This window comes from Sinohyriopsis cumingii, chromosome 6 (genome assembly GCF_028554795.1).
Source record: "Sinohyriopsis cumingii isolate HCF-2022 chromosome 6, ASM2855479v2, whole genome shotgun sequence".
Taxonomy (NCBI): domain Eukaryota; kingdom Metazoa; phylum Mollusca; class Bivalvia; order Unionida; family Unionidae; genus Sinohyriopsis; species Sinohyriopsis cumingii.
In genome coordinates, this window is record NC_142966.1 from 109,083,032 (window position 1) to 109,108,586 (window position 25,555).

The 25,555-nt window shown below is 39.6% G+C and overlaps 1 protein-coding gene across 2 annotated transcripts in view; it reads right to left on the bottom strand.

Annotated features, from left to right (window-relative positions):
* LOC149797688 (uncharacterized) overlaps positions 1 to 25,555 on the bottom strand; it is a 123,572-nt gene that overhangs the window by 40,085 nt on the left and 57,932 nt on the right. For both annotated transcript variants that reach the window (XR_016421861.1, XM_089962608.1), the window contains exons 4-5: positions 22,866 to 22,971; positions 798 to 980 (exon numbers count right to left, since the gene is read on the bottom strand). Coding sequence is in view for 1 of the 2 variants with exons in the window: in XM_089962608.1 (XP_089818734.1) it covers positions 798 to 980; positions 22,866 to 22,971 (289 nt within the window). In the remaining variant the exon portion in view is untranslated. The remainder of the gene's footprint in view (positions 1 to 797; positions 981 to 22,865; positions 22,972 to 25,555) is intronic.

Below are 25,555 nucleotides of genomic sequence, written 5' to 3' on the forward strand. Positions count from 1 at the left end.
GGCATAATGGTCTGGCCTATCAGAATCAATGTAGTTTGCTGGATTAACTGAGGAAACTCTGATCTACCATAGCATAATGGCCTGGCATATCTGAATCAATGTAGTTTGCTTGATTAGCCATAGAAACTGATCTACCATAACATAATGACATGGCCTATCAGAATCAATGTAGTTTGCCTGATTAACTGTGGAAACTCTGATCTACCATAACATAATGACATGGCCTATCAGAATCAATGTAGTTTGCCTGATTAACTGTGGAAACTCTGATCTACCATAACATAATGACATGGCCTATCAGAATCAATGTAGTTTGCTTTAAATCATTAACTGAAACTTATAAACCCTGATTCACCATGGCATAAAGGTTCCTGCCAAACTGAATCAGATTAGTTTCTTTCAAATCATAGCCAAACAAAACTCTGATTTACCAATGCATAATGATCTAGCCTATGAGAATCAATGCATAAAATCATTAACTTAACAAACAGCAGTGATCACGATCTTCCAAATTTGGCCTGAAAATCATAATACTGGAGTCTGAGCTTGAGTTGTACCACCACAATCAAAAATGGTCTTATAAATTTAAATTTTCTTGCAATTGGTTGACCACAAGTCTCAAGCTCAAAAGTTGTATGATTTTGATTCAGGCCTTGTCTATGTTATTAGCATTAGCAGGGTGTTCTGATATGCAGATAAAAGCAGTACAGTCCCCAGCATAGATCAATACACAATGAAAGATTATATCATGTGTGAATTAAGAACAAAGACACATATATAACAAAAGCATTACATACCTGAATTTTGTTGAACATGTTCCACATAGCTACCTGGAAACCACCCAGCAGCTTCCCCAACTGAGCCCCTCCACCAGCCATTTTCTTCTCTGGTCTCCACCTTCACCATATCCCCCTTCCTGAGCCTCAACTGGGAATCCTCCCCACCAGGGAAATCACAGATCACTTCATATAGTTGATCAACTGAACATAAAATTTAAACACATAGATCAAAACTGTTAAGATAATTCTTAATTTCATTAAAAAGTATGGTTCTGTATCTGTATGCATGGAAAGACAATGAGATACTTGGAGAAACGGACCAACAAAAACGAGTCAAGCAAACAGACAGAAAGTGTATATCTTACTCCAGATGAACAAACTTAAAAATGTACAAAAATGTAAACAAAATGATCTGAAAGTATAGTAGGTCATCCTGATATGGACACAATTATGCCTACTAAATTTTACTACATCTACCACAAATTTAAAAATGTTTTTAAAAAAAAAAAACAACATGAAAAAATTTCTGTAATGGATGGAGAAGGCAATGACTAGATGCCCCAGCTGCAAGCAGTGTAGATATTCAAAAAATTCTGTTTTTCACATGATGCAATAAATCAAGAAAGGCCAATATGGGGAGAATGGAATGACAAACGATAACCATATATATTAATGGAAAATGAATTTACTGGGAACCTAGCCTATGCATTTGCTGGCAGAAAGGAAGAAAGAAAGGGTGGAGGAACAGGCAGGTCAATTGGTCAATCAATTAATCAATCATCATTCAATCATAATCCTCTTCACTTATTCATTCAAGGACTCTACCATGCCTCAACATTTGTTGTATGTTATACTATGTCAATAATATGCTTAAAATGACACACATTCTTACAGCAAATATCTGGCTCATCTACCTGTGTGTCATCTAATCAGTTACACATACAATAATCCATTACAGGTACAGAACTTAAAGAAAGTGCTTCAATACACAAATCATCAATCAATTCAATTTATCCATTCATGGGGAAAAGATGTTAAAGACTCATATTATACATACTTTGTATTACAATTGTTACCGTTTCAAAATGCATACTAGAAAGTACACAATATATCTTAATTATCTCCTATAATTATAGGTTATTGCATTTGTGTGGGAAAATATGAACGAGTTTTGGGATGGAATACTGCATGACCTTGGGAGTGCAGTATATCCTTCCGACATAACGAGTTCATATTTTCCCATACAAATGCAGTAACCTTTTTATTATATGCTCATTTCTGTATTCTACCTAAGGTTTAATTATATAAACACAATACACTACAAGAAACAACGTAAATGAATGTATGCCGCATTCCAAACTAAATACACAAGCGCATATTCATCATTACACAAATCAATATTATTACTGCGCACATAACTCTGCCCAAATAAATCTGAACTTAGTCGCGCACTCGACATAACTTTCGAAAGAAAATGGCATGTCTAGTTAAAATTGAAATTTGGAGTCATACTGTGAATGAATGTGCATTGCAACAACTTTTCCATTTGATCTGGAATGAATAGATTTTTGGTATTTTTCTTGATTCTAGGAAATTTCGTGATTATTGACTGGATTTGTATGTGACGATTCCACATGAAATACAAGAGATTTAAAAAGCAAGGGAGAAGTGTGTTGACATCTGCAAATGTGTTTCTGTTTCTGTCATTGAATGGTTGAAATCATAATGTGGGAAAAATATGAAGTCTTTCAATTGCAATTATCAAAAAGACGCAATGGAATTTAATGCTTATTTCATTTTGAGTGCAGTAAGGAGGATTTTGAAATGTGTAATCAAGATTGAAAACATATGACATGGCTCATGTAATTCGGATTTGCAGAATTAAGAAAATACATTTTGAGGAAATTCAGGATGCAAAACTGTAAGTATATTTTATTTTGCCATTCTTATCACCAGCTAGAGAAGAGAGTATATGACTTGTCACTTGTATGTTATTTGTAAGGACCTTATCTTGCGTCTGCTATATAATGTAGCTAGCCTAAATCCGTAACATTGTATCAACATGGAATGTGCCAAAGCAGCTGGTATATGGCAGTCCACGAAACATCTGTTTTAGTTCATTCAGAAACAAATTTAAACAACCACAACGTAAAGAGCCTCTTACACAAGTGTACATGATTTGTGTACAAATCAAAAGTGCTGGCGTCTGCCTGCATCCATTGTTTGTTTACAATAGAAAGTAGTTCCTTTATGCATGTGAATGCTATATATGTATTATCGCGCGAGTTCAGTATCAGGTAATACTGAACAATTCTGACAACGTAAAGTTAACAGGGGAAAAAATGAGCATATAATAAATAAAGTCATAGCATAAAAAATAATATGACTACTGTGAAATAACCTAATTGAGGTGAAGCCTTACTAAGCAGTGACCAATGTATTTTAAGACATTACCACAGTGAAAAAGAAATAAATGCACCATGTTAAGGAGACTTATGCAGTAAATGTAATGAGGTTTCTAGTGCAATCAGTTTCATACAAAAGTACCAAAATTACTGGCACGCTACTATCCAAAAGAATTTCAAGAAATCCATTACAGTTTTCTTTCTCCTGTCATGTTATTCTTTGTAATTTTTCTGAGTAATGAATTTTCTTGATTTTCAAACATACCAAGTTTGGTAACAAAAATATTTCCTTACATGTTCAAGTTAAAACATTCACAAGATATCTGTATGTACAGCACAAATTATTCATCACGGCCTTTGACCTTGAACCTAATATCATGGGTAAAAGATCAATTAACAAGTCTCAGACATCTGTGAGATGTACTCACATGCAAAGTTGGAGTGATATGTAACTATTATAGTCAACCCTGTCAACAGTGGCCACACATTTGAAAAAGCAAAACTGGCCTTTGTACCCAGGTGAGCACTTTATGCGGGTGTTGTAATGTGCTTCATGATAAAACACCAATTTCACTGCTTATGCCTTTCATGATTGTGAAATATAGGACAAGCTTTTTGTCTGGCCAGCTTGCATAACAACACTTAGGAACAGGTGATCACACTTTAAAATAATAACTGAACAATTAGCTAATTGTTCAGTTTGCAGGGATGAAAAAAGTCAGTTTATATGAGGCATCTGATGATTAAGTAATAAAAAGAAGTTAAAGGAACCGACAATATAATCTTTTGTGGTGGTTGATGGGAATGGGGGGGGGGACTGGGGGACTTTTTTCATTTACCTCAGGATAGTTTCTTTTTTCAACAAATAACAAAGATATAATAGGTCTGCTTTTTTCTGTAAATCAAAGCAAAAATATTTCAAGCTTGTTTTTAAAAAAAATTCAACCCCACCTCCCACCACAAATGAAGTAGTTGGTCTTAACTCATTAACCCTTGGAGGTTTATGTCGTTTTTGCCTGAGATGCAAGTAGGAAACATTTTAAGGACTAGTTCTGAATACATCCTAATACATCGACTTTCAAGCGATTTTCCATTAGCCTAATGCCTAGTTGTGTTGGAAACATCATTTTTCACTAGTTATTTTGATCGTGCATTAGCAGAAGGGTAAAAGATGGATTTTTTTGTTTTTGCTTAACGGACCCATCATTGTCATATCGAGACCACTCTGTGCAGTTCAGATCGGTCTGCCTTAAATCTGAGGCCAAAGAGTCTAAAACCTGGATAGAAAATCGGATTCCAACCATGTGCGAAATTTGGGTTAAAAACTGGGTAAAAAAAATTAGGTTTTTCCCTCTGTATTTTGTAGTGCAACTAGAATGTCCCAATTATTTGATATCAGTGTACAGCTACATCTGTCTTGCTTTCAATAATACCAGCCAATTTAGTGTATCATAGGCTACTACATCCTGCTACGTAAACGCAGCGCCATGGGTTAGCAGCAGGGGGGGCGAATCGGACATTTTGTCCAATCGTTATTTTGCTTAATTATTACTTTCTGCACTCAACGATCTAGTGTCGTCAGCGCCTGGTAAAAAAAAAACGACGAAGTCGTTGGGGGATCGTCCAATCGTCATTTGGTTTAATTAACACCTTCTGCGCGCTGATCCCCAGCGTCGTCAGCGTCCGGTAAGCACATCGACGACCGCGTCGATGTCATTGCCCCCCCTGCTGCTTACAATGAAAATTATTTACAACTAACCGAATATTTGGTCAAGTCCGATACGATATCGTGTCCGAGGATCATGTAAATTTATCGTTACGAATCCATGTGGGGTCGACTGAGCATGACTAAAAAAGTTTCGAAAAACATTAAAGTCCATGTCACCGCCGCACCATGTCTGCCAAATTTTTCGTAGCGTGTGTGTATCAACGCCGTTGAATACAGCAAGAATATTACAGTTGTCTCTAATTACTTTTGGAATCTGAGTGTATCGTTGAGTGACATATATCACGTCAGTGTTTTTATGCCTGCCTCTGGAAAATATCCTAGCTGGGTTTTTTTGATTGTCTAACATAACATCATCGTACACGACTAGATTGTTAACGTCGCCATCAATATCATCAATACCCGGTGCATCATTGATATCCGTAATAAACTCAATAACATTTTTTTTAGCGATCGCTGATGCATTCTCGTTGAAATCTTTCAACACCTCGTAGCATCGTTGATCATCTACGCTAGGAGCAACCAAATACAACTTATCCCACTTCATCCATCTCATTATTAAATTGAGTAACAATTGCGTCTTACCTGATCCAGATGGTCCGATGATAATCATCCGGATCGAGTTTGGTAACGCTGCAACATGCTTAACTGGTTCTCTTGTTTTAGTCGCCGAAAAATCAATTATATTCATATCTCTATACATAAATTATGGATCTATATTGTGTGAAGTGTAGAGTACGTACTGGCACAAATGATATGACAACCGCTACAACAAGAAATAACAGATCGGCGCTTACTGGCAAGTGTGCACAATGCGGTACAAAGAAATTTAGATTTATTTCTATTAAACCCCGGGATGTTTTTAAAAAAAGCGAGGAGGTGACATCGCAGCCAAATTGGCAAAACTCCCCGGAACACCGTGGGCAAAGTATCCAGGAGAAAAACACCTCCCAGGATATAACTACTGTGGCCCCGGAACACGATTAGATATTAGACTCGATGATCAAAATCAGCCCAAACCCGGTGAGTATCCAATAAACGCTATCGATAAGGCGTGTCATGCTCATGATGTTGCTTACAAAAGTAGCGATCTGCAACAGCGTCATATCGCGGATGTAAAATTAATTCACGCATTAAATGCTATTCCTGATAAATCCGTCAAAGAAAAATTGGCCTCATGGTTGGTAAAATTGGCTATGAAAGGTAAATTAATGATTGGAAGCGGAGCTTCTCGCGCTGCTAATTGAAAACGCTAGCGTTTATAATAACAACATGGAATCCATCTATTATTCTCCGAGAGGATACTGGAAGGGGAAGGCCGCAATTGGTAAGCTTGCAAGCGCTGCAAAGGTAACAAAGACCACTGCGGCTAATTGGTTATCCAAACAGGCTATATGGCAAATCTATCTACCACCGCCTAAACAAATCAACTTCTCTCGCTTTGATGTCGGCGTGCCTAATGAAGTTCATCAGGCTGATATACTATTTCTGCCGCATGACAACGGTTACAAATACGCGCTAACCGTAGTTGATGTTGCGAGTCGATACAAACAAGCGGAGCCGTTAAAAACAAAGTCGGCAACTGAAGTAGCCGCTGCGTTTGAAAGAATTTATCAAAGAGGTCCTCTGCGCTGGTCAAATCTATTACAAGTTGATCCCGGTAGTGAATTTCGCGGCGCTGTTTTATCAACGCTGAAACATCATAGCGTCGCGATACGACGAGGTCATACTGCGCTACATCGTGATCAGGCAATTGTTGAACGATTCAATCGGACTCTCGCTGAACGGTTATTTGGATATCAGTACGCGAAGGAATTCATCCAAGAAAAACGATCTCGTGAATGGGTTAAAAGGTTGCCAGGTGTAATTGCAGCGTTAAATAACGAGATTACCCGAGCAATCAACATGAAGCCCAGCGACGCGATTAAATACGAGTATATACCCGGAAAATCAAAAATAAATAGCGTTTCCAAGCCGATTCTCGGCAATGTCACCGTGAGATATCTATATGAACCAGGAGAGCTTGAAGGCGGTAAAAAAAGGGCTACCGATCCTATTTGGAGTGTTACCACACATAACATATCAACGATAACACGATCAACTGGTAGACCACCGATCTACAGACTGGATTCAACTGCTCCTCAGCGCGGATTTACACGCGAGCAACTACAAGTGATACCTAACGATACTCAATTGCCCCCACGTGGTCTTAACTAGCGCCGTTGCGTCTATTGCACTCAAGACAGGTCAACCTCACATTGTTTTTGACATGACCGAGACTGTTATCGATCCTATCCACGGTAAATTGGCGAGTGTCTTTATCCGAATAACGCCAACTCATTATACAATTGCAACTCGCGCAGTGATTATTCTGTTGTTGTCGTAGCGAGATTATTAATTCGGCATCAATATCAAAACGCCGCTGTTTTTTTTTATCCTGTTGGCGGTAACCCGAGAGTTTTCTATCAATGACGCTTGCATCGATGGTGACCTTGTCGCCGGCTTCGTCACCGGCTCCGTCAACAACAATTCTTCGAAGCTGATTCATTCTCCGTACTCGGGACACTGCAAGATAGACTAGATTTGACCATTCGATGCGATTATCAACTATCCAAACAATTGTATCCGTGATGGTTAATCCCTGCGAGGAGTGTATTGTCGTTGCGTATCCTAGCGTCCACGGGGATTTATCAGCACGTAGCGCGTCCTCGACGACACCGATATCAACGAGCACGATATCATTCAGCACGAGAATTTGTTTTTTTGTCCCCGACGCTGTCGGGGCTGGAATTTCAACTTCAATGTTCTGCCGCCGTGTGTCCGCGGGTCTATAACATAACGGCACTGGACGCGTTGGAAACTTTTCCTTATGCAACGTAAACAACTTCCGCTGAAGTGTGTCTCTGACTATCTTTCTACTCGCTACAATTAAATCGTTTGGTCTCCATGTTTCCCAGAATTCATTCAACGGCGTTTCTGGAATTACCTCGCGGATTATTTCACACTGAACTCTATCCGGCTGTAATCTGATTAGTTTTTTAACCTCGCGCAGTTGTTCATCAAGTGCTCGGTAATCAGTATCGGTTTCTTCATAATAGTCCACAAAACCCCTTAACCAATCATGTGGACCCTCGCCGACAAATGGTGGTGGTTGGCCATGGTCGCCACACATGATTACCGCTGTATTCGCGCGCAGCAACCACTCAAGAAACATTTGTAAAGTATCTAACGAAACAGTACATATCTCATCCCAGATGATAATATCGGGAATAAATTTTTCACCCATTCGATCAGGGGTCCACTCACCGCCGCTGTATCGAAAAAAGCTGTGATAAGTAACGGCGTCAACATTTCGTTGTTTTATCTCTCGCGCTAGTCTATGGGTCGGTGTAAGCACGATTATACTTGCCCGCGTTCGAAATAATTCAATTGCCCGAGTCGTCTTTCCTGACCCGCCACAGCCGCTTAAATAAACCGTCTTGTGTCTACAAATTGGATCAGAACACGATGGTGCATTAGACCATTCTGACAATTTATCACCGCGTAAGTAGTTGTTCTCAACGGTGACATCTGCTGACGGGGAATAATCGCGTCGTATTTCATTTTTAATTCTCCATGTACCCCAACTCTCGTCCGGACTAGTAAACTCGGCTACGTTTCCCTTATACGCTACGTCAATATAAAACGAATCAACTGCTACTCTAACCGCGGTATCGGGGAATCTATTTATCATCGAGAATAAATTGATAGCGGCATAACCCAGCATAGACGCCCTCAAATGCGGGTATGCTGGGCTGTCTCCATCGCTGTAGGTAACAACTGTACCCAACCTCGTTCCATTGGACAAGAAAGCTGTTTTGCAGTTCACGTATCTATTTTTTGCCACTGCGTCCTTGATTACGAAATCATATTCTGCGTCATCTATAATCAGCCGTGAGCAATATCGTTTGTAGTCGCAGTTTTTTCCACCTTGTGTGAACTTACCGATTATTCTTCTACCGAGATCTTTTGCCTCGCGGTTTCGTTGGTTAAATATCCTCCTGGACCATTCGATGATATATTCCTCGTCGGCATCAATGTTTTTTCTGGACTCGTCAATTATGCTATCTAGACGCTCCGGTTCTGGTAACCAGACTTCAGTCTGTGCCCGGTATGATATAATCGCGTCACTGACAATCAACGAAACTAGCATGCTACAATCAATCATATACCGTAGCAGCGCTATTGGCAGCCACTTCTTTTCAGCCATGTGTCTACCGATCCAAATATAGCAACAGCGATGGAGTCCTGCCGCGAATTCAAATGATACTATGCGAGCGAATCCGGTTAAATCAAAATCAGGCAGTGGTCCATTAATAGCAACACGAGTCATTTCATGACTGGGGTGTCCAAATCGTCTAAAGTACTCGGCGGCGGATCCATACCCGAGAAAACTCGCTGGATAACAGGCAACCATATCAACCGAGATCATAGCGTCGCGGTTGTATTCAGTGTTCCATAATCCACCGTGATAATACTCCAAACAACTGGATTGTACATCCGGCAGAAATTCCTTGCGCGTTGGTCTCCACGCATTTTTCCTTGCTGCAACATGAGCCGCAACCGATGGAATCGTAAAACAATTTGTTAGCAGTTGTTCATCATGCTCCTCAAATTCTATGGCGGTTTTTTTCATCCTGTTGTGAAATGCTTCAGTGCGATATAATTCACCGTTTGGCCTTACAAACTGATCAAAGGTATCCGCATCGTTTTCAGCGCTGCGAAGTAACCACACTGATACAGGGTCGTTTTTACACAAGTAGGCAATAGCATCAAATAGTTTCCTCTCCGCGAGAAAACCGTCCTTGGAGAATTGTTCTCCCAGGAATTCTTCGGGTATATACTTTACTGTTCTATTCCGTGGAAATATTGTGATCACGGGCGTCCATGCGTGTTCGTTATGATCGATAATTTTGATTGGGGCTCCCTTTGATTTGTACTTTGATTCGTGTAATACTTCACCGGTTATCGTTGTAACGGTTATTGGAAATCTCAGCGATGTTTCTAATCTCGCTATGTCGCTGATGGTCGCTCCACGCTCTTTTACGGTTAGTTCCCACTGGTTGATTTTGCTACGTCGTAAATCAGTCAATTTGTTTCCTCGACATGCATTTGTAAAATGCTCTATTATTCGTTCTGCTACACAATTTATCCCCGTTGACTGTTTCATCGGTTTCAGTTTTCCGATATCAGGTTTCTTATTTAACGGGTATATTCCATAAACAACTGCTGTTTCAGGATACGCTCGTTCATAGTATGGTCTGTCAATTCCGGTTAACAACCCCGGCTTGGAGTCGCGGCTGACAGTGACTGTTTTCTTGTCGCTGAAAACTGGTTCAAATTTATCACGTATGATCCAATCGCCTGATTCCACCCGGACAATGAATTTTACTCTGAAGAAATACCTTTTACTGTCAAGTTGTGATATTATCATTGCTGCGCGGTTGTCGTTCATGGTAGCATCAACAACACCATCAATTCGAAATGTTGACCAACTATGAGATGCACCATCACGTTTGAATTCATTGATACAATCGCGTATTTTATTCAACAGGGTTTTATCGTTTATTAACGCTTTTGGTGTGTCCTTGAGGACTCTATCGAGATTGAACTTAATATTTTTCCAGGGCTTAATTACTGCTAATCTCTCAAACTCATCCATATAATTAAAACAAGTATTTAAATGAAAGAATATAGTATAATGAATCACTGCAAATGGTTGATGATTGGGTCGACAACCCCGTGCAATAAATCATGTAGAGGTGAATTCTGCGGGTATCATTTACAAAGCGTTCGTAATGGTTCTCTTGGCCCCCTCCCGTGCTTGGTTTGTCACGTCGGTGTAAGAGGAAAATCGCAGTTGTGTATTAATTGTGGCGGAAAGCGATACAGGGAACTAAAACGCTATTATGACAAGCGAATTAAAAACGCCGTCATTGACCCCACCGCCGATTTCGTCATTAAAACCCCCCAAGACTACGTTGAAAGATTCATAATTAAACCAAATAATAAATTAGACAAGTAGTATTATTATACAAATGGACCAAGAATTTCAGCCGCATCCCCTGGTCGTCAATTACGAGGCATCTCGCGACGGCATTGTTAGAAATCGTAGACTGAAGAAGCCGGTTGGATGGAAAAATAATCAGGGGTATTTGATGTTTGGTGCCGGAAAAAAGAAGTATTATGTTCACAGGATTGTATTTGAAGCATTCAACGGATTAATCGAAAATGGGCTTGTGATTGATCATATTAATAATAATAAGACTGATAATTCTCTTACAAACTTGCAAGCTATCTCGCAAAGTCAGAATACCAAAAAAGGCCAAACCGGTAAATACCCAAAGAAAGCAAACCCCGTAAAGTCATTTGATACAACAACTCACGAGGAAAAAATATTTCAGTCGATGAATGAAGCAGGAAAATATTTTGACATTTATATCGCCTCAATACGATTTGTTGCAGAAGGAATACAGAATTCAGCGATCTCAAAAAAGACCGGGCATAGAATTCGATTTTCATATATAACAGAAATCAGCGAGTGATGAAGTCACCGGCGCCTATGGCGCTGACGAGGTCACGTCTAACGAATTATTAAACACCTTCGGAATTGATACACGGGGTTTCATTTTTCTTTTTATTTAAAAACAAGATGTTTTATAAGAATAATGAATATCGAAGACATCAATAATATATTAGCCGAGATTTCAAAATTAAAAAATCAAGGAATTGAATTATCTGATGGTCTCGACAGTGAAAAAATATTATCCGATTATGAGATTATTAACGAACAGTCGAAACGGGGGCGTTTTACCCTGGCCCGCGAGTATTTTTTTATAAAACGATTACAACATACGATTAATGAGAACCTGTACCACAATGACGCAAATGCATTCATTGGACTATTCACTGCCGTTGAAATAATACGAAAAAAACTCGGACGTGTTTATGAACGACGCCGGGAGATTTCTAGTAAGATCAAAAACATTAGAAGGATTATAGACGAAAACTCCGTGGAGCCCCCGATGGTACACTCGGCGGAAAATTAGAAAATTGCGGATCAATTTACAATAATGGTAGGTGAATCACTTACTACTCGGCTAGCCAGAGAGCGGCTAGCAGCGCTTAGAAAGTTTATACCGTTACGAGACAGAGTGAGAGAGAAACTTCAAACGCGACAACAAATGCAAACTGATTTTGCTGTTGGAAGTGAACAGTTATTTGCCCCGGTAACTAAAGCGACTAAGGATGTTACGGCGGTAACTGTACCCGTTCTTGGTGCGCTTGAAAAGATAGCGGCAGAGACAAAACAAACAAAAAGGTCTTTAGAAACACTCCCTGCAAAAATAGCGGCTGCTACAACACGGAGGCCACCACCACTCGCTATAACCGAACCACAAGAACCTTATGTTACAATGGCCGACGAGGAAGAATTAGGTGCTACTGCGAAAGAACCAGAAGAAGAAATACCCGAAGAAACACCAGAAGAAGAAATACCGGAAGAAAAAGAGGGGAATATACCCCGTATTGTACTCAAGAAGAGCACAATAGATGAAATTAGAGGCTTCAGCAACAGGGAAGAATTAATTAATTTTGCTGCCAACAATTTTGCTAAGAGCATACGAGATAAGAAGCATATCAATAGCGGTTACGAGAAAAATATAAAGTCGTTAAAGGACTGGGCAAGAATAGTGTATTTAGCGAGTAAACATAAAGATGCATTACCACATCGTAGTAAATCCGATTACGACGCATTCCACAAGGAAGTTAAGAGTATAACACCAAAAAAAGGAAAAGGATACTCTGTTGGTAAAGAATCCTACGGCGTTACCTGTCCTAATAGTGTTCTCAGTGATATATCACGGCTGGAAGTACTAATCGGAGGAAAACGAGCCGGAAATAACTCTCCGGAAATAATCAATGAGGCCGCTGATATTTGCAAGCGGTTATTTGCAGGCGGTATTATGGACATTAATGCATATCGAACGCTCATAGACGAACTCGTGGATGATTAATTGGAAAACTGGTGTTTTTAATAAGGATGATCATACACTACAACCATGATAAACCAGTACTCGTCTACGTGGTAAACTCGCGATTGCCTATTTACCGCGCGTACTATGGAGATGGTCTCGGTAGCACCATTGCGGGGTTATTTACAAGAATGGCTCCAAAAGTAGCGCCGTTAGCCAAACAATTAGGAATGAAGGCTATTGATGTTATTCGTGATAAGGGTATTAGTGCCATTGGAGATGTTGCCGGAAGGGCGTTTTCTGCCGCACGAGACAAACTAATGTCGTTGGTGAAATCCAAGAGATTTTCAAAAAGAAAACAGAAACCACCGGTAATGCCATCAACGACAGTGATGCCTGCAAATGTCAGTAAAGTAATAAATAACGCCGTGGAAGAAAAACTAGAGTCGTTGGCGACGACTCAGTCGTTGGCGACTTCGCCATCCGCCGATGCGGCAACCAACGCGCTCATGAACGCGATAGCGGGGAGTGGTTTAAATTCAAAGAATTTACGACGAAAACGACGTTGATGGATTTCAATTGAAAACATCAACATGATAAATAATAGAATGTTTGCGCGAACCGCTGATCCCGCGTTTGATATGGACGCCCCAGTGCGCAGGGATGATTCTGTCCGTGATTATCAATTTTATTCTTATTATGCAGCGCAACCCGACCTACGATCGCGAATTGAACTTCAAGTCCAGGATACCAGTAAATATTTTTTGCCGTGTGAAGCGTTTATCGAAATCGAGGGAGAACTCGTGACAAATGCCGCCGATAATGCACCATACGCAGATGACCATCGTGTTCGAGTTGGCTTCGTCAACAACGGTATCATGGCGTTATTTGAGAGCGCCAGATATCTTATTGACGGGCGAGAAATTGAATCAATAGAACGCGAGGTTGATGTTGCAACAACGATAATTGGGTTGGCGAGATACTCGGATGATTATACAAGATCGGCGGGCCCATCTATGATGTTTTCGAAGGACACCACCAATAACGCTGACCATCTTCAGTACGTTAACGTGCTGGCGGAAAGAGATACCGCAGTTGACCCACAGGCTGAAGCAGCCAATCCAGACCGCAGAGTAAGACCAGGCGCTAATTTCAATATTATAAAAAGCACCAACAATGATTACAATCTAGGATTCGCAGCACGAGTAGGAATGTTGCAAGGACCACGCCGACAGTTTTCATGCGCGATTCCACTCCATCACATATTTGGATTCTGCAGAAATGTCAGAAAAGTTGTCTATGGGGCTAAGCATACAATCGCGCTGACGCGAAGGGGCGATGATAACAATGCAATATGGCGTGCTGCTGGCATCACTGCCGGTAAAGTCGTTTTAACTAAAATGGCATTGTGGATGCCGGTGCTGACTCCATCAGTTACCACGGAAGCACGATTGTTAGCATTTATGGAACAGGGAGGGAAATCGTTGTTGAGTTGGCTAGCGGTAACAACTGATGCTAAAGAGGATAACGTCGCCGATACGTTTACATGGCACCTGGCGTCAAAACAGGGTGTTTCAGCCCCGCGTCATATATTCATAGCGCTGCAGAATAGGGAACGATTGGGTAGTCAAGAACGCAGCCATATGATATTTGATCAATTAGGAGTCAGGGATGTTTCGCTGAGAATAAACGGACAACAGGAACCATCCGAGGATATACAGCTTAATTACGGCGACAACCATATCGCACGTGTGTATCATCGATTGCTGTCGTATATGGGTCGTGATCAAAACGTCGACACTGGTTTGCAAATATCACAACTTGATTTTAAAAACCTGTATCCGATTTATTATTTTTCGCTGGAACATCTTGATTTAACGAGACAATCCGTCGTTGATATACACTTCCGAGCTCGTATAGCCCCGGGTGGTGTTAATTATAGAGCGGTTGCTGTCATTCTCAGCGATAAATCAATGCTGCTAGAAGGCGTTGGTGGACGAATGAGAATCGTTGATGCGCCAGTGGAAAACATGTAATTGAAAGCACAAAACGCGTTTACAATAAATGTCGTATAGTGTCGTCAGTGTAGAGTTGACTGATGGTCAAGTCAAGAAATTACGATCAAAGTCGGCTAAACAATGCGGAACCACAATAACGCTGAAGCCGTCACAGATGGCAGGTGGTAATCATAAGATATCGTTGACGGCGCGTCAAATAAAACATTTCAATGATGCGATGAAGAATAAAAAGGGTGTTCAAATAGATTTTTCAGCCGCAGCAATTAAAAACATGGAAAGGACCGGTGGGATATTTCCACTGTTAGCTGCGATTCCAGCGTTGATTGCCGCGGCCGCACCAGCAGTGGCTAAGGCGGCGGCGTTAGGAGCCGTTGGTACCGCGGCGGGGATGGCATTGAAGAAGGCAACCGGGAAAGGTTACAAAAAAAAACGACCCGTGGCCGGAAAGGGTCTAAGACTACCGGGAACCCCGTATTCATGGTACTCGGGAAAGGGTCTAAGACTACCAGGAACCGTTTATTGACTCGGGAGTCAATGACTCCCATGTCTAATTTTGATTTAATAGGCGCCGCAAACGCGCTAGCGATAAAAAACTTCAGAGGTGTTTTTATGAGGGATCAATTACCGGCGGCCCCAAGGAATACTGAAACAGGCATAATTAACCTCGATGGGTCCTCCGGAGCGGGAACTCATTGGGTTGCGTACGCGATTGATCCGCGTGCAATCGTCTATTTTGATTCATACGGGTTAGCCCCGCCGAAAGAGTTCATGCGGTATGTCCGGGCGTGTTCAGCCCGGGCGTGTTCAGCCCGGGTTTTTTATTCCACGCTGCCAACACAGCGATTAAGTGACCCACCGATATGTGGCCGTGAGGTATTGAACGTACTCGCGGCGATTTCATCATCGCGGAAACCACCTCATGTGGTTGTAAACGAATACACTAGTGGGGTTGTAGAAGCTCAACGGATTTTAGAGAATAACATTTACAATAATAATGATTGATATCTGGGGGCGACCGGTTTCGGCGCTGAAACAATCCGCGGAAACGACCGCCGCCGACATAAAAAAACTAATTGAGGATGAAATCGCTGATATGTTGAATCTAACAAGTGTTGACCCGGGCGAAATAGTTGTATTTCAAGACCGCCAGGGTAAATTGAAATCCGGTAATATGTCACTGAATGACGTTTTAATACGACAGCGTGATGCCGCCGAGAACGCTATCGCGCTGTATACCAGCGACGGACGACTCAGACCAGGTAAACATATAGTGGAGATAGAGAGAATAATAGAATTAATCCGAGACGGTACTATAAGGTTGAATGAATCCGTGATCGAACTTGACGCGCATGTGAAAAAATCTGCCACCGAGGTGAAAAAATCTGTCACCGATATACAACTCACTACCGCTAGTTTTTTTGGATCCCGACGGTAACCGAACCGAATCTTGCAACAATAAAAAATACTATTTTGGAGTTTACGACGCTGTCGGGCCAATTTACCTCGTTACGAAAAAATGTTAACAGGATCGATGACAACTTTGATAAATTCCTTGGTAAAAAAAATGCCAAACCGGATGAAATCACAATAACTATAAATGATATCACTGCGTATGGACAGGAAATAGAAACAATCAAAACTGATGTTACAACGATCATAAATAATATGGACACGCATGAACGGGAAATAGAAATAATCGGCGCTAATGTTGCAACGATCATAAATAATGTAGACTCGCATGGACGGAAAATAGAAACAATCAAAACTGATGTTACAACGATCATAAATAATATGGACACGCATACACAGGAAATAGGAACAATCAAAACTGATATTGAAGCGAACAAAAAAAATGTAGACGCATATTGGCGGGGAATAGGATTAATTAAAACTGATGTTGCAGCGAACAAAAAAGGCATAGACGTGCATACATATGAAATAGAAACAATCAAACTTGATGTTGCAGCGAACAAAAAAAGTATAACCGAGAATACACGGGAAATAGAAACAATCAAAACTAATGTTGCAGCGAACAAAAAAGATGTGGACACGCATATACAGGAAATAGGAACGATTAAAACTGATGTTGAAGCGATTAAAGACGGACTACCGAGAGTAGCAGAGCAATTCGAAAAAATAAAAATCCCTCATGAGAACATCATCAACACAGTATACACAATTCGGCATGGATCATTCGATTGGACTCCTACACAGAATACAGTAAATATCACCGCAACTGTTAAGGGCATTTATCGATTGACACTGGTTTCAATGATGCAGTTTAATATATTATCGTCGAGTTCATCCGGGTTTAACAATACAATATCAACAATTATAGACAAGAACGCAACTGAACAGTTTACAATTTATGCCGTTGATAGAAATCTAGCCCGGGCAAACATTACATGGTATGTGGAATTTGCAGCGAATCTAAGTAATTAAAAACACTAGCTCTTTTAAAATAAAAATGACCACCAAGGAAGTTGAATCAGAGGTATCACCGACGTCACATCAATATCGATTCGATACCGCAAAAGAATTTTCCGCGAACTTGAAAACGCTTTCCGAACAATACCGTGTAAAAATAAAAAAATACCGTCGTAAAATAACCGCCATCGACGCGGTCGTGTACTCGGTGTCGGGTATAGTAGCTGGCGCCGGTGTTATTTTATCCACGGTGACCACGATAACCCCGATCGCTGTTCCAATCGCTGTCTCCGCAATGACAACAGTTGCTGGAGTTGCCAACGCAATCACTAGGAAGATATCATCGTGTTTTCAGAAAAAACTCAACGAGTATACAGTAAAACATCAAATAGTATCCGACGCATACTCGAAATTATCCGGGTTGATCTCGTTATCGATTGATAATTTGTTCGTATCCGATGTTGAATTCTCCACGATGGTCCAGTTATATAGCTCCGCGATGTCAAAAATCGAGGATTTTCAACTGGAAGCCGAAACCACCTGGTTGTTAAAATTAGACACTAAAAACAACGAATAATAATAATGTCGCTGAACCCCGAAGGGTCTCAATTACTTCAGCGGATCGCGGAGAACACCACTCCGGTACAAACAAGTATGATATCGATAACATCAACGAAACCCGAATTCAGTGTGAACTTCCCATCACCGGTTCCAGTAAAGGAAATAGCGCTGGCAAAATTGCGAGTATATCACAGTTGGCCTAATATCCGAGCGGACGCATTTAACGGACAACAACCTAATAACTCGCTGGTTTTTGCACGGACAAATAAACCCGATGGGACCCCAAACTGGGAGGAGGTTACAATACCAACTGGGTCATACCAAATAGAGCAAATCAATAAAGAATTTCAACGCAGGATAAAATCGATCACAGGAAAGGAATCAAAAATCGCTATTACGGTTCATGAACCGACGTTATCGTCGACGATTGAAATAAGCACACCGGGGTATATGGTTGATATTTATAACAGTTCAATAAGAACCATACTAGGATGGCCTGAGAATCCACCCGCGGACACCCCCCCATCAACTATCCTCAGACACGATAACGGAGATGGTGGTAGGCATATTGCTCCATACAACGTAAATATCGCATCAGTGATAGCGATCAATCTAGTGTGTGATGTTATCGAAGGGAGTTATCAGGTGGATACCAAGCAATCAAATCAAGCTCAACAGGGGTATATCCTTTATTCGTTTTCACCAACAGCCCCTCCGGGATTTTTGATCATTGAGAGTCCGATTAATCCGGTCTATATGCGATGCCATGATCGGTTTTTAACGAGAATTAATTTCAGACTTACCGATCAGTCAAATAACCTAATTGATCTGCAAGAGGAGGAGTTAGTGATCACTCTGTTTGTAAGATCATAGCAGCAGAGGGGGCAATGACATCGACGCGGTCGTCGATGTGCTTACCGGACGCTGACGACGCTGGGGATCAGCGCGCAGAAGGTGTTAATTAAACCAAATGACGATTGGACGATCCCCCAACGACTTCGTCGTTTTTTTTTTACCAGGCGCTGATGACACTAGATCGTTGAGTGCAGAAAGTAATAATTAAGCAAAATAACGATTGGACAAAATGTCCGATTCGCCCCCCCTGCTGCTGGGTTAATGAGTTAAATGTGACTATTGTTTTTGACTGAAAAGTTGTGTGAATATTTAATAACCGCATAACCTAATTAAATAGGATAAAAAGTTAAATTTTTGCATGCTGTAAGCAGTGAATGTTATATGTTCCAGTGACCACTTAAAGCACAGAGAAACTAACATTTGGTTTGGAAACACCTGACTGCTGACCACCAAAAGATGGTGACCATTATATACACGACTTTTATATGGAAAATCTGCAGAGGGAAAATTAGAATGGTTGTTGTGACCAGGTGACTACTGTATTCTATAAAAGGTTTGTGTGTGTGTTTTTGGATTTTTAACATAGCTTTAACAATTCTGCAGTCATATTGCTACAATATCTGCAGTGTGGCAGTTTATAGTGATGTCTATCACTGGGGCATCATGCCGCAGACATGTTGCATGATTTCCCACCCAGTCACATTTTATCCTGACACCAGGCCGACCAGGCCTAGCACTAACTTCTTTATGCTGAGTACCGAGCGAGGCAGCTGTAAGTACTATTTTATAAGTCTTTGGTATGACTCAGCTGGGGATCAAACCCATGACCTACCACATCTGAGGCAGATGCTCTAACCACTAGACCAAGCAGTGATCACAAGTGCTTTCAGGAAAATGTTGATATGGTCATCCATTCATGATAAGTTGTGATATAAAAGATTTCAAGATGGCCACCATGGTAACCAACTGAATGTCCAAGAGGCACCATTTTCGTTAAGAACCAACTAGACCTGGCAGCCAATGTGAGTATGTGAGAAAGCTTGCCAGTAGCTTCTCGTGGGTCGGTGGTTCTTTCCGGGGTTTTCCCGGGTTCTTCCTCCACCATTAATACTGGCTGCCATGTATAGCCTATCGTGTGTTGAAAAATGGCATTAAACCCTACAACAACAACAACAACTAGACCTGGAGATGAAAATGTGAGAATAAAGTTTCATGAAAATCTTCCCAGCAGTTCATGAGGAGTAGTGATAATAAACCTGTGATACTGCAGTCAGTAGGGTGGAAAGATGGGCAACAAAATGATGGAAACAGGTCACTGCCTTTGAAAGCTAAATGTAATAAACCACTTATCTGAAAAGGATAGCTGTTAGTAACTAGAAACTGACAAGATAATCCAACTGCTAAAGCACTTATTAACATTTTACAAATAGTGGAAAGTAGGTAACAGTGACTCAGTTTGTTGAATACAACCTGAGAAATAAGTTACAACTCACATTTTAAGCCCTTAATTGAAAATTGTTTTGCATGAACTACAAATGTAAAACAATTTTTTAAAATTCTTAAACGCATGTACAAATAATGTATTCTTTAAAAATACAACTTTTAAAGAACGTAATATTTATAGAGTAAATTCATATTGATGCAGAGTAAACAATCATGCAAAATCTTATCAAGATTTCCATGAATAGGTAAAAACTAAAGCTGTATATTCACGCTAAAAAGCATCAAGTCAAATCCAGATAAATGCATTAGCTGCATGCAAATACACGTGGTCTACTAAATCTACCACAGCTTTATCAGAGCCACTGATAAATTAACCAGCAAATTTACCTTTGACTTTTCTCATTCGAACCTTCCGAGGCATCTTCTTCATCACTGTCAAGTAAGGGAACAACATGCAGATTTCAGTAACATGCATCTACGCACATAACAACACTAAACTGACAAATAACATGCAATTTTATCATGCGGGTATGACAAAAAGTGGATCTAGATAAAATTACTTACATGCTTATTTGAGACCTTGGGAAAATATAAATCATTATAAATACATTTAATATATGACCCCAATGCAGTCAAACCAGTCCATGTCCAAATAATCTCCACACCTTCCTAATTTGATGAATTTGCTAAATTTAAATGAACTGGCAAAGAAAAACCTCAGCAAGTCTCATATTCATATATTCAAAAAACCTATCAAATATCACTTGCATAGGTCAGGTGATTTCTATTTAATTTACCATTAAAAAAATTGCATTTAAAAAAAAATCTTGAAACCCAAAGTGTGCAGACTGAAAGGCAAGAAAAATAAAACCTGTGTGTCGACCAAAATCTCTCTCTCTCTCTTATATATATATATATATATATATATATATATATATATATATATATATATATATATATATATATATATATATATACACATATATCACATGCCTATCTAGTTACATTAGTGGTCTCAGTGTAATCATGTTTATGAATTAACACTCAAAGGTCAGACATACAAACAGATAGTGTGCCAAATGGAAAGATGAGCAGAGAAATTCCAAGTGCCACTGCTATACAATCTGATTAAAATCAAATCTCCTATGTCCTACATGAAGATCTGACAGCAACCACTTAGGGGTCATGTTCTAGAGACCTTTGAATTAGCCAATGGAAATACATCTTTCAAAAATTTGAAAGTGAATCATATTGTTCAGCACACATGGATTTTCTTCAGCCACACTGCTCAATCTCCCAAACACAAAGGTATAAGACTTCCTCTGATTGGCTGATAAAATTAGTGATTATGGAAATGACATAGGCCACCAGAACATGACCCCTAAGTGGTCACTGTCAGATCTTCACGAACATCCTAGCAGCTATTTGCTAAACACAGGCGAGATGTCCTTCAGTGATATAAATGTCTCAGCAGCCATCTGCTAACACAAGTGATATGTCCTACACAGTGATATAAATTGTTACAGAAGCTATCCCTGACATTTGTGGGGCAGTTTAAACAGTGATATCAATGTCCTAGCAGATATCTGCTAACAGAAGTGAGATGTCCTACATAGGGATACAATCATTACAGACACCTATCTGTTAACACAGGTGAGGCATACTACACAGTGAAATGAATGTCCCCATAGCTATATGCTAACTAAAGTGATATGTCTTACCATAAAAACAAATATCCTGTGCTGACATATGCCAAGACAGGTGAAACATCCTACACAGTGATATAAATGTCCAAGATGCTATCTGCCAACACAAGACATCCAGTGATATCAATGTCCCAGCATCTATTTATTGACAAAGGTGAGACATCTACATATTGGTACAAATGTTTCAACAGCTATTTACTAACTCTGGTGAGAAGTAATACACACTAATAGGAATATCCTAGCAGTTATCTGTTAATGCTGATGATTTCTTCTACATTGTGAGACGAATGTCCCAACTAGCAATCTGCTAACATATGTGATATGCCCTGTCCTACATAGTGATATCAATGTCAGAGCAGCAATCTGTTAACACAGGTGAGAAGTTCTACACAGTGTTACAAATGTCCTACCAGCTATCTACTTACACAGGTGATAAAGTCATAAACACTGTGATACCAATGTCCTACCAGCTATCTGCTTACACAGGTGTTACGTCCTACACTGATGTCAATATCCCATCAGATACAAATAATCTTTTGTGAATCATAATTACATTTTCCTCATATGAAAGTTTTACTCTAAAATAAGAATCCCTTGAAAATCAACCATCCTGTAGCTAATTAATATAAAAAAATCAAGCATGTAAAAACAAATTTGGCCACAAAAAAATATCTGAAAGTGCATGCACAAGCAACTTGTCATGATGTACTAATGTTATGCCTTACTCTACAAAGTGAAAAATGCAACAGAACATGTCTTCATTACTGCATTAGCACCATGCATAACAACTAACACAAAGTCAAGGGGAAAAATAATTGTGCATATAAGCTGACATGAAATATAGTGAAAAAGTCCAGCAAAACAATAAAGTAGGGCAGTGGCATGAGAAAATTGATGCTCTCTGGCAAGCAAGCATAACCAAAAAAATCTTACCTGGAATTTTATTCTGGTTATCAAGACTGGGATTTGTTGGGTTCAGAGGAGCTTCCATATGAGTATTGAGCCAAAGGTCCTGATTATATGCCCTCCCAGGAGATTTCTAAATTATATAATATACATATGCATTTTTAGCAACAACTGATTCATGCACAAGCAAATTACAATGACTATAGAGAGACAAGAGTTCCTGAACAGATATGATAATCTACTAGCCAAAAGATGTCCAGGAATTCAATCCCATTTTTCTCCTTTTATCTGTTGAATGTTGTAATTAGTGCAGAGGCAATTGATTGTTGCATATATTATACTTTGAAATCTGCAGACTGATTTGAATATCGATATGTACAAGATAGAAACAATTTCCATCAAAAACCAGGTGTTTTGTAGGAAGTTTATTCTTATCCCAAAGTTGGCTCAATTATTATAAGATCCAAAATGCAATACAAGATGTAAAAAGATTGGAGAATTGCTCTTTTGGGTGTGTATATTGACCAATTAGTACATGCCTTGAAAATAGTTTTTCGGGGAGTGAAAATCTTTTTAATTATACTTACCTGCAACTACTATCAAGCTTTAACTTTCCACAATAGTAAGACCTTGTCTGTGCTAGATGCACCAATTCCCTGTTCTGGAGACTCCTTAGAAGACATGCATCAACCTAATCTGATGTACACGTACATCATTAGCCATGAAGGACATCAGCACAGGGTGGAAATTGGGCATCCAATAGTGACAGGTAAGTATTGCACAAATTTAATTGATTTTACTCATTTCATAAACTTCATTTTGTCAATAGTATCTTATCTGCCACTATTAATAACCTAAATAAGTCTCTTTCTGATAGAAGCTGCCTTCTTTTAAGAAGATGCCCCTTCTTGTCTAACTGGGGTGTGGCTCTTTCCTTTTAGTAGGTGGACAAGCACATATCCTCTGAGAAATATGCTACTACTTCATTGGTAGTGACAGTATTTATCTTCTGGAAGATGATGTTTCTCCCTATTTTACATGAGGAGATGCAGTCAATTCCAGTTAAGTTTTTTTTTTGGGGGGGGGCCCGAGTGGCAGTGGTCTAAAGCGCTCTCTGTTACGGATCACTGCCATCTCACCTCTGTCTGTGGCGGTTCAAGTCTAAGATTCAGCCAATGTGGGTATGTGAGAAAGCTTCCAGTAGCTTCTCGTGGGTCGGTGGACGGTGGTTCTTTCCGGGGTTTTCCCAGGTTCTTCCTCCACCATTATTACTGGCCGCCATGTATAGCCTATCGTGTGCTAAAAATGGCGTTAAACCCAACAACAACAACATCCAGCTAAGTTTTGCACAATTTGAGATCTAACTGATCTTAAAGGAAAATAAAAATGTGTTTCCTTCCCCTTCTAATATGTACATCAATGTTTGGCAAGGTCCCAAATGTCATCCAACCATATGGAACATTGGTCTAATCATGTATATTTTGTGAACGATATAAAAGTGGAGTGTTCCATGGATCTTTCCTATGCCCACATTTACCAACTGAGACATCTATAAATAAAGTTCTGAAAACAAGAAACTTTAGAATGATAAAAAATAAAAGATGAACTATAATAACAACATCACCAGGGCTGTATCAGCTTCTTTATTACTCTTTGCTTCTGATTTGTATTGAAAAACAAGAATGTCCAAGTTAATTCATTTTATTTCATTTACCAATTATAAACAAATGAACATACTTGTTGAGTTATAGTAATGTTATAACACAACACCTAAATATCTGGGGTACCTAGAATCTCTACTAATGAACAACTATTGTGAAATTTCATGTTGTGACCACGCTATTGCATTAACAATAATAATCATAATAACATTGTCATCCCCATTAGTTGCAAATACTGTTGTGTCAACAACAAGGAGAATTTTTTTTGATAATCAGTAGTTCAGACCTGACAACTCTTACAATTTTGCCATAAGTCTTGAAAATTACCCATAAAATACAAACTTACATCATACAAGCAAAAACTACGAGAAAATGATAGTTGCCGAAAAATCTGGATAATCGATTCATCTGTGTTTGATATGGATCCAGGTTTCATATTAGGATTAGTGAAATAAGTCAGGGAACCAGACTAACTTTACAGCTGCACCCCAGATGCTTTAAACTGCACCTGTTTGTTCATGCAAAGTGTCTGCATGATCAAACTGTTGATTATATATATATTTCTTTTTGGCATCCAGAAAGTGATGCATGTTTAAGACGAAAGGGAAAAAAAGCTAAAGAAGTTTTAATAATCAACACAGAAGAATAAAAAGAGTAGTCAGATTTTTGTGAATAAATGCTGGAAAGGACACAATTACATTCATTGGACATCACATGCCAATCTGAGTATGTCTCATGGCGGTAGATATGATTGACGTTGTCATATGAAATGGAAAAAGAATTTCCAAGAATTATGTCAAGTTGAGAGATAGCAACAAGCCATTGAGTTGCACAGGGTTTGGAACTTAAGTCTGTGCAACTTATTTGTGGTAAATAAAGTCTACGCATACTTTACAAACGTTTCAGTTGAACATAATGTTTATTGTTGCTGCGTTGAACTTTTAATTACATTTTCCAGCTTTACAATAGCAATTATTGATATTTTGTTACACCTTACTGAAAACTGGTCAATCTTACAAAAAAATAATCAACTGCCTTACTGAGATGGACTCGTCC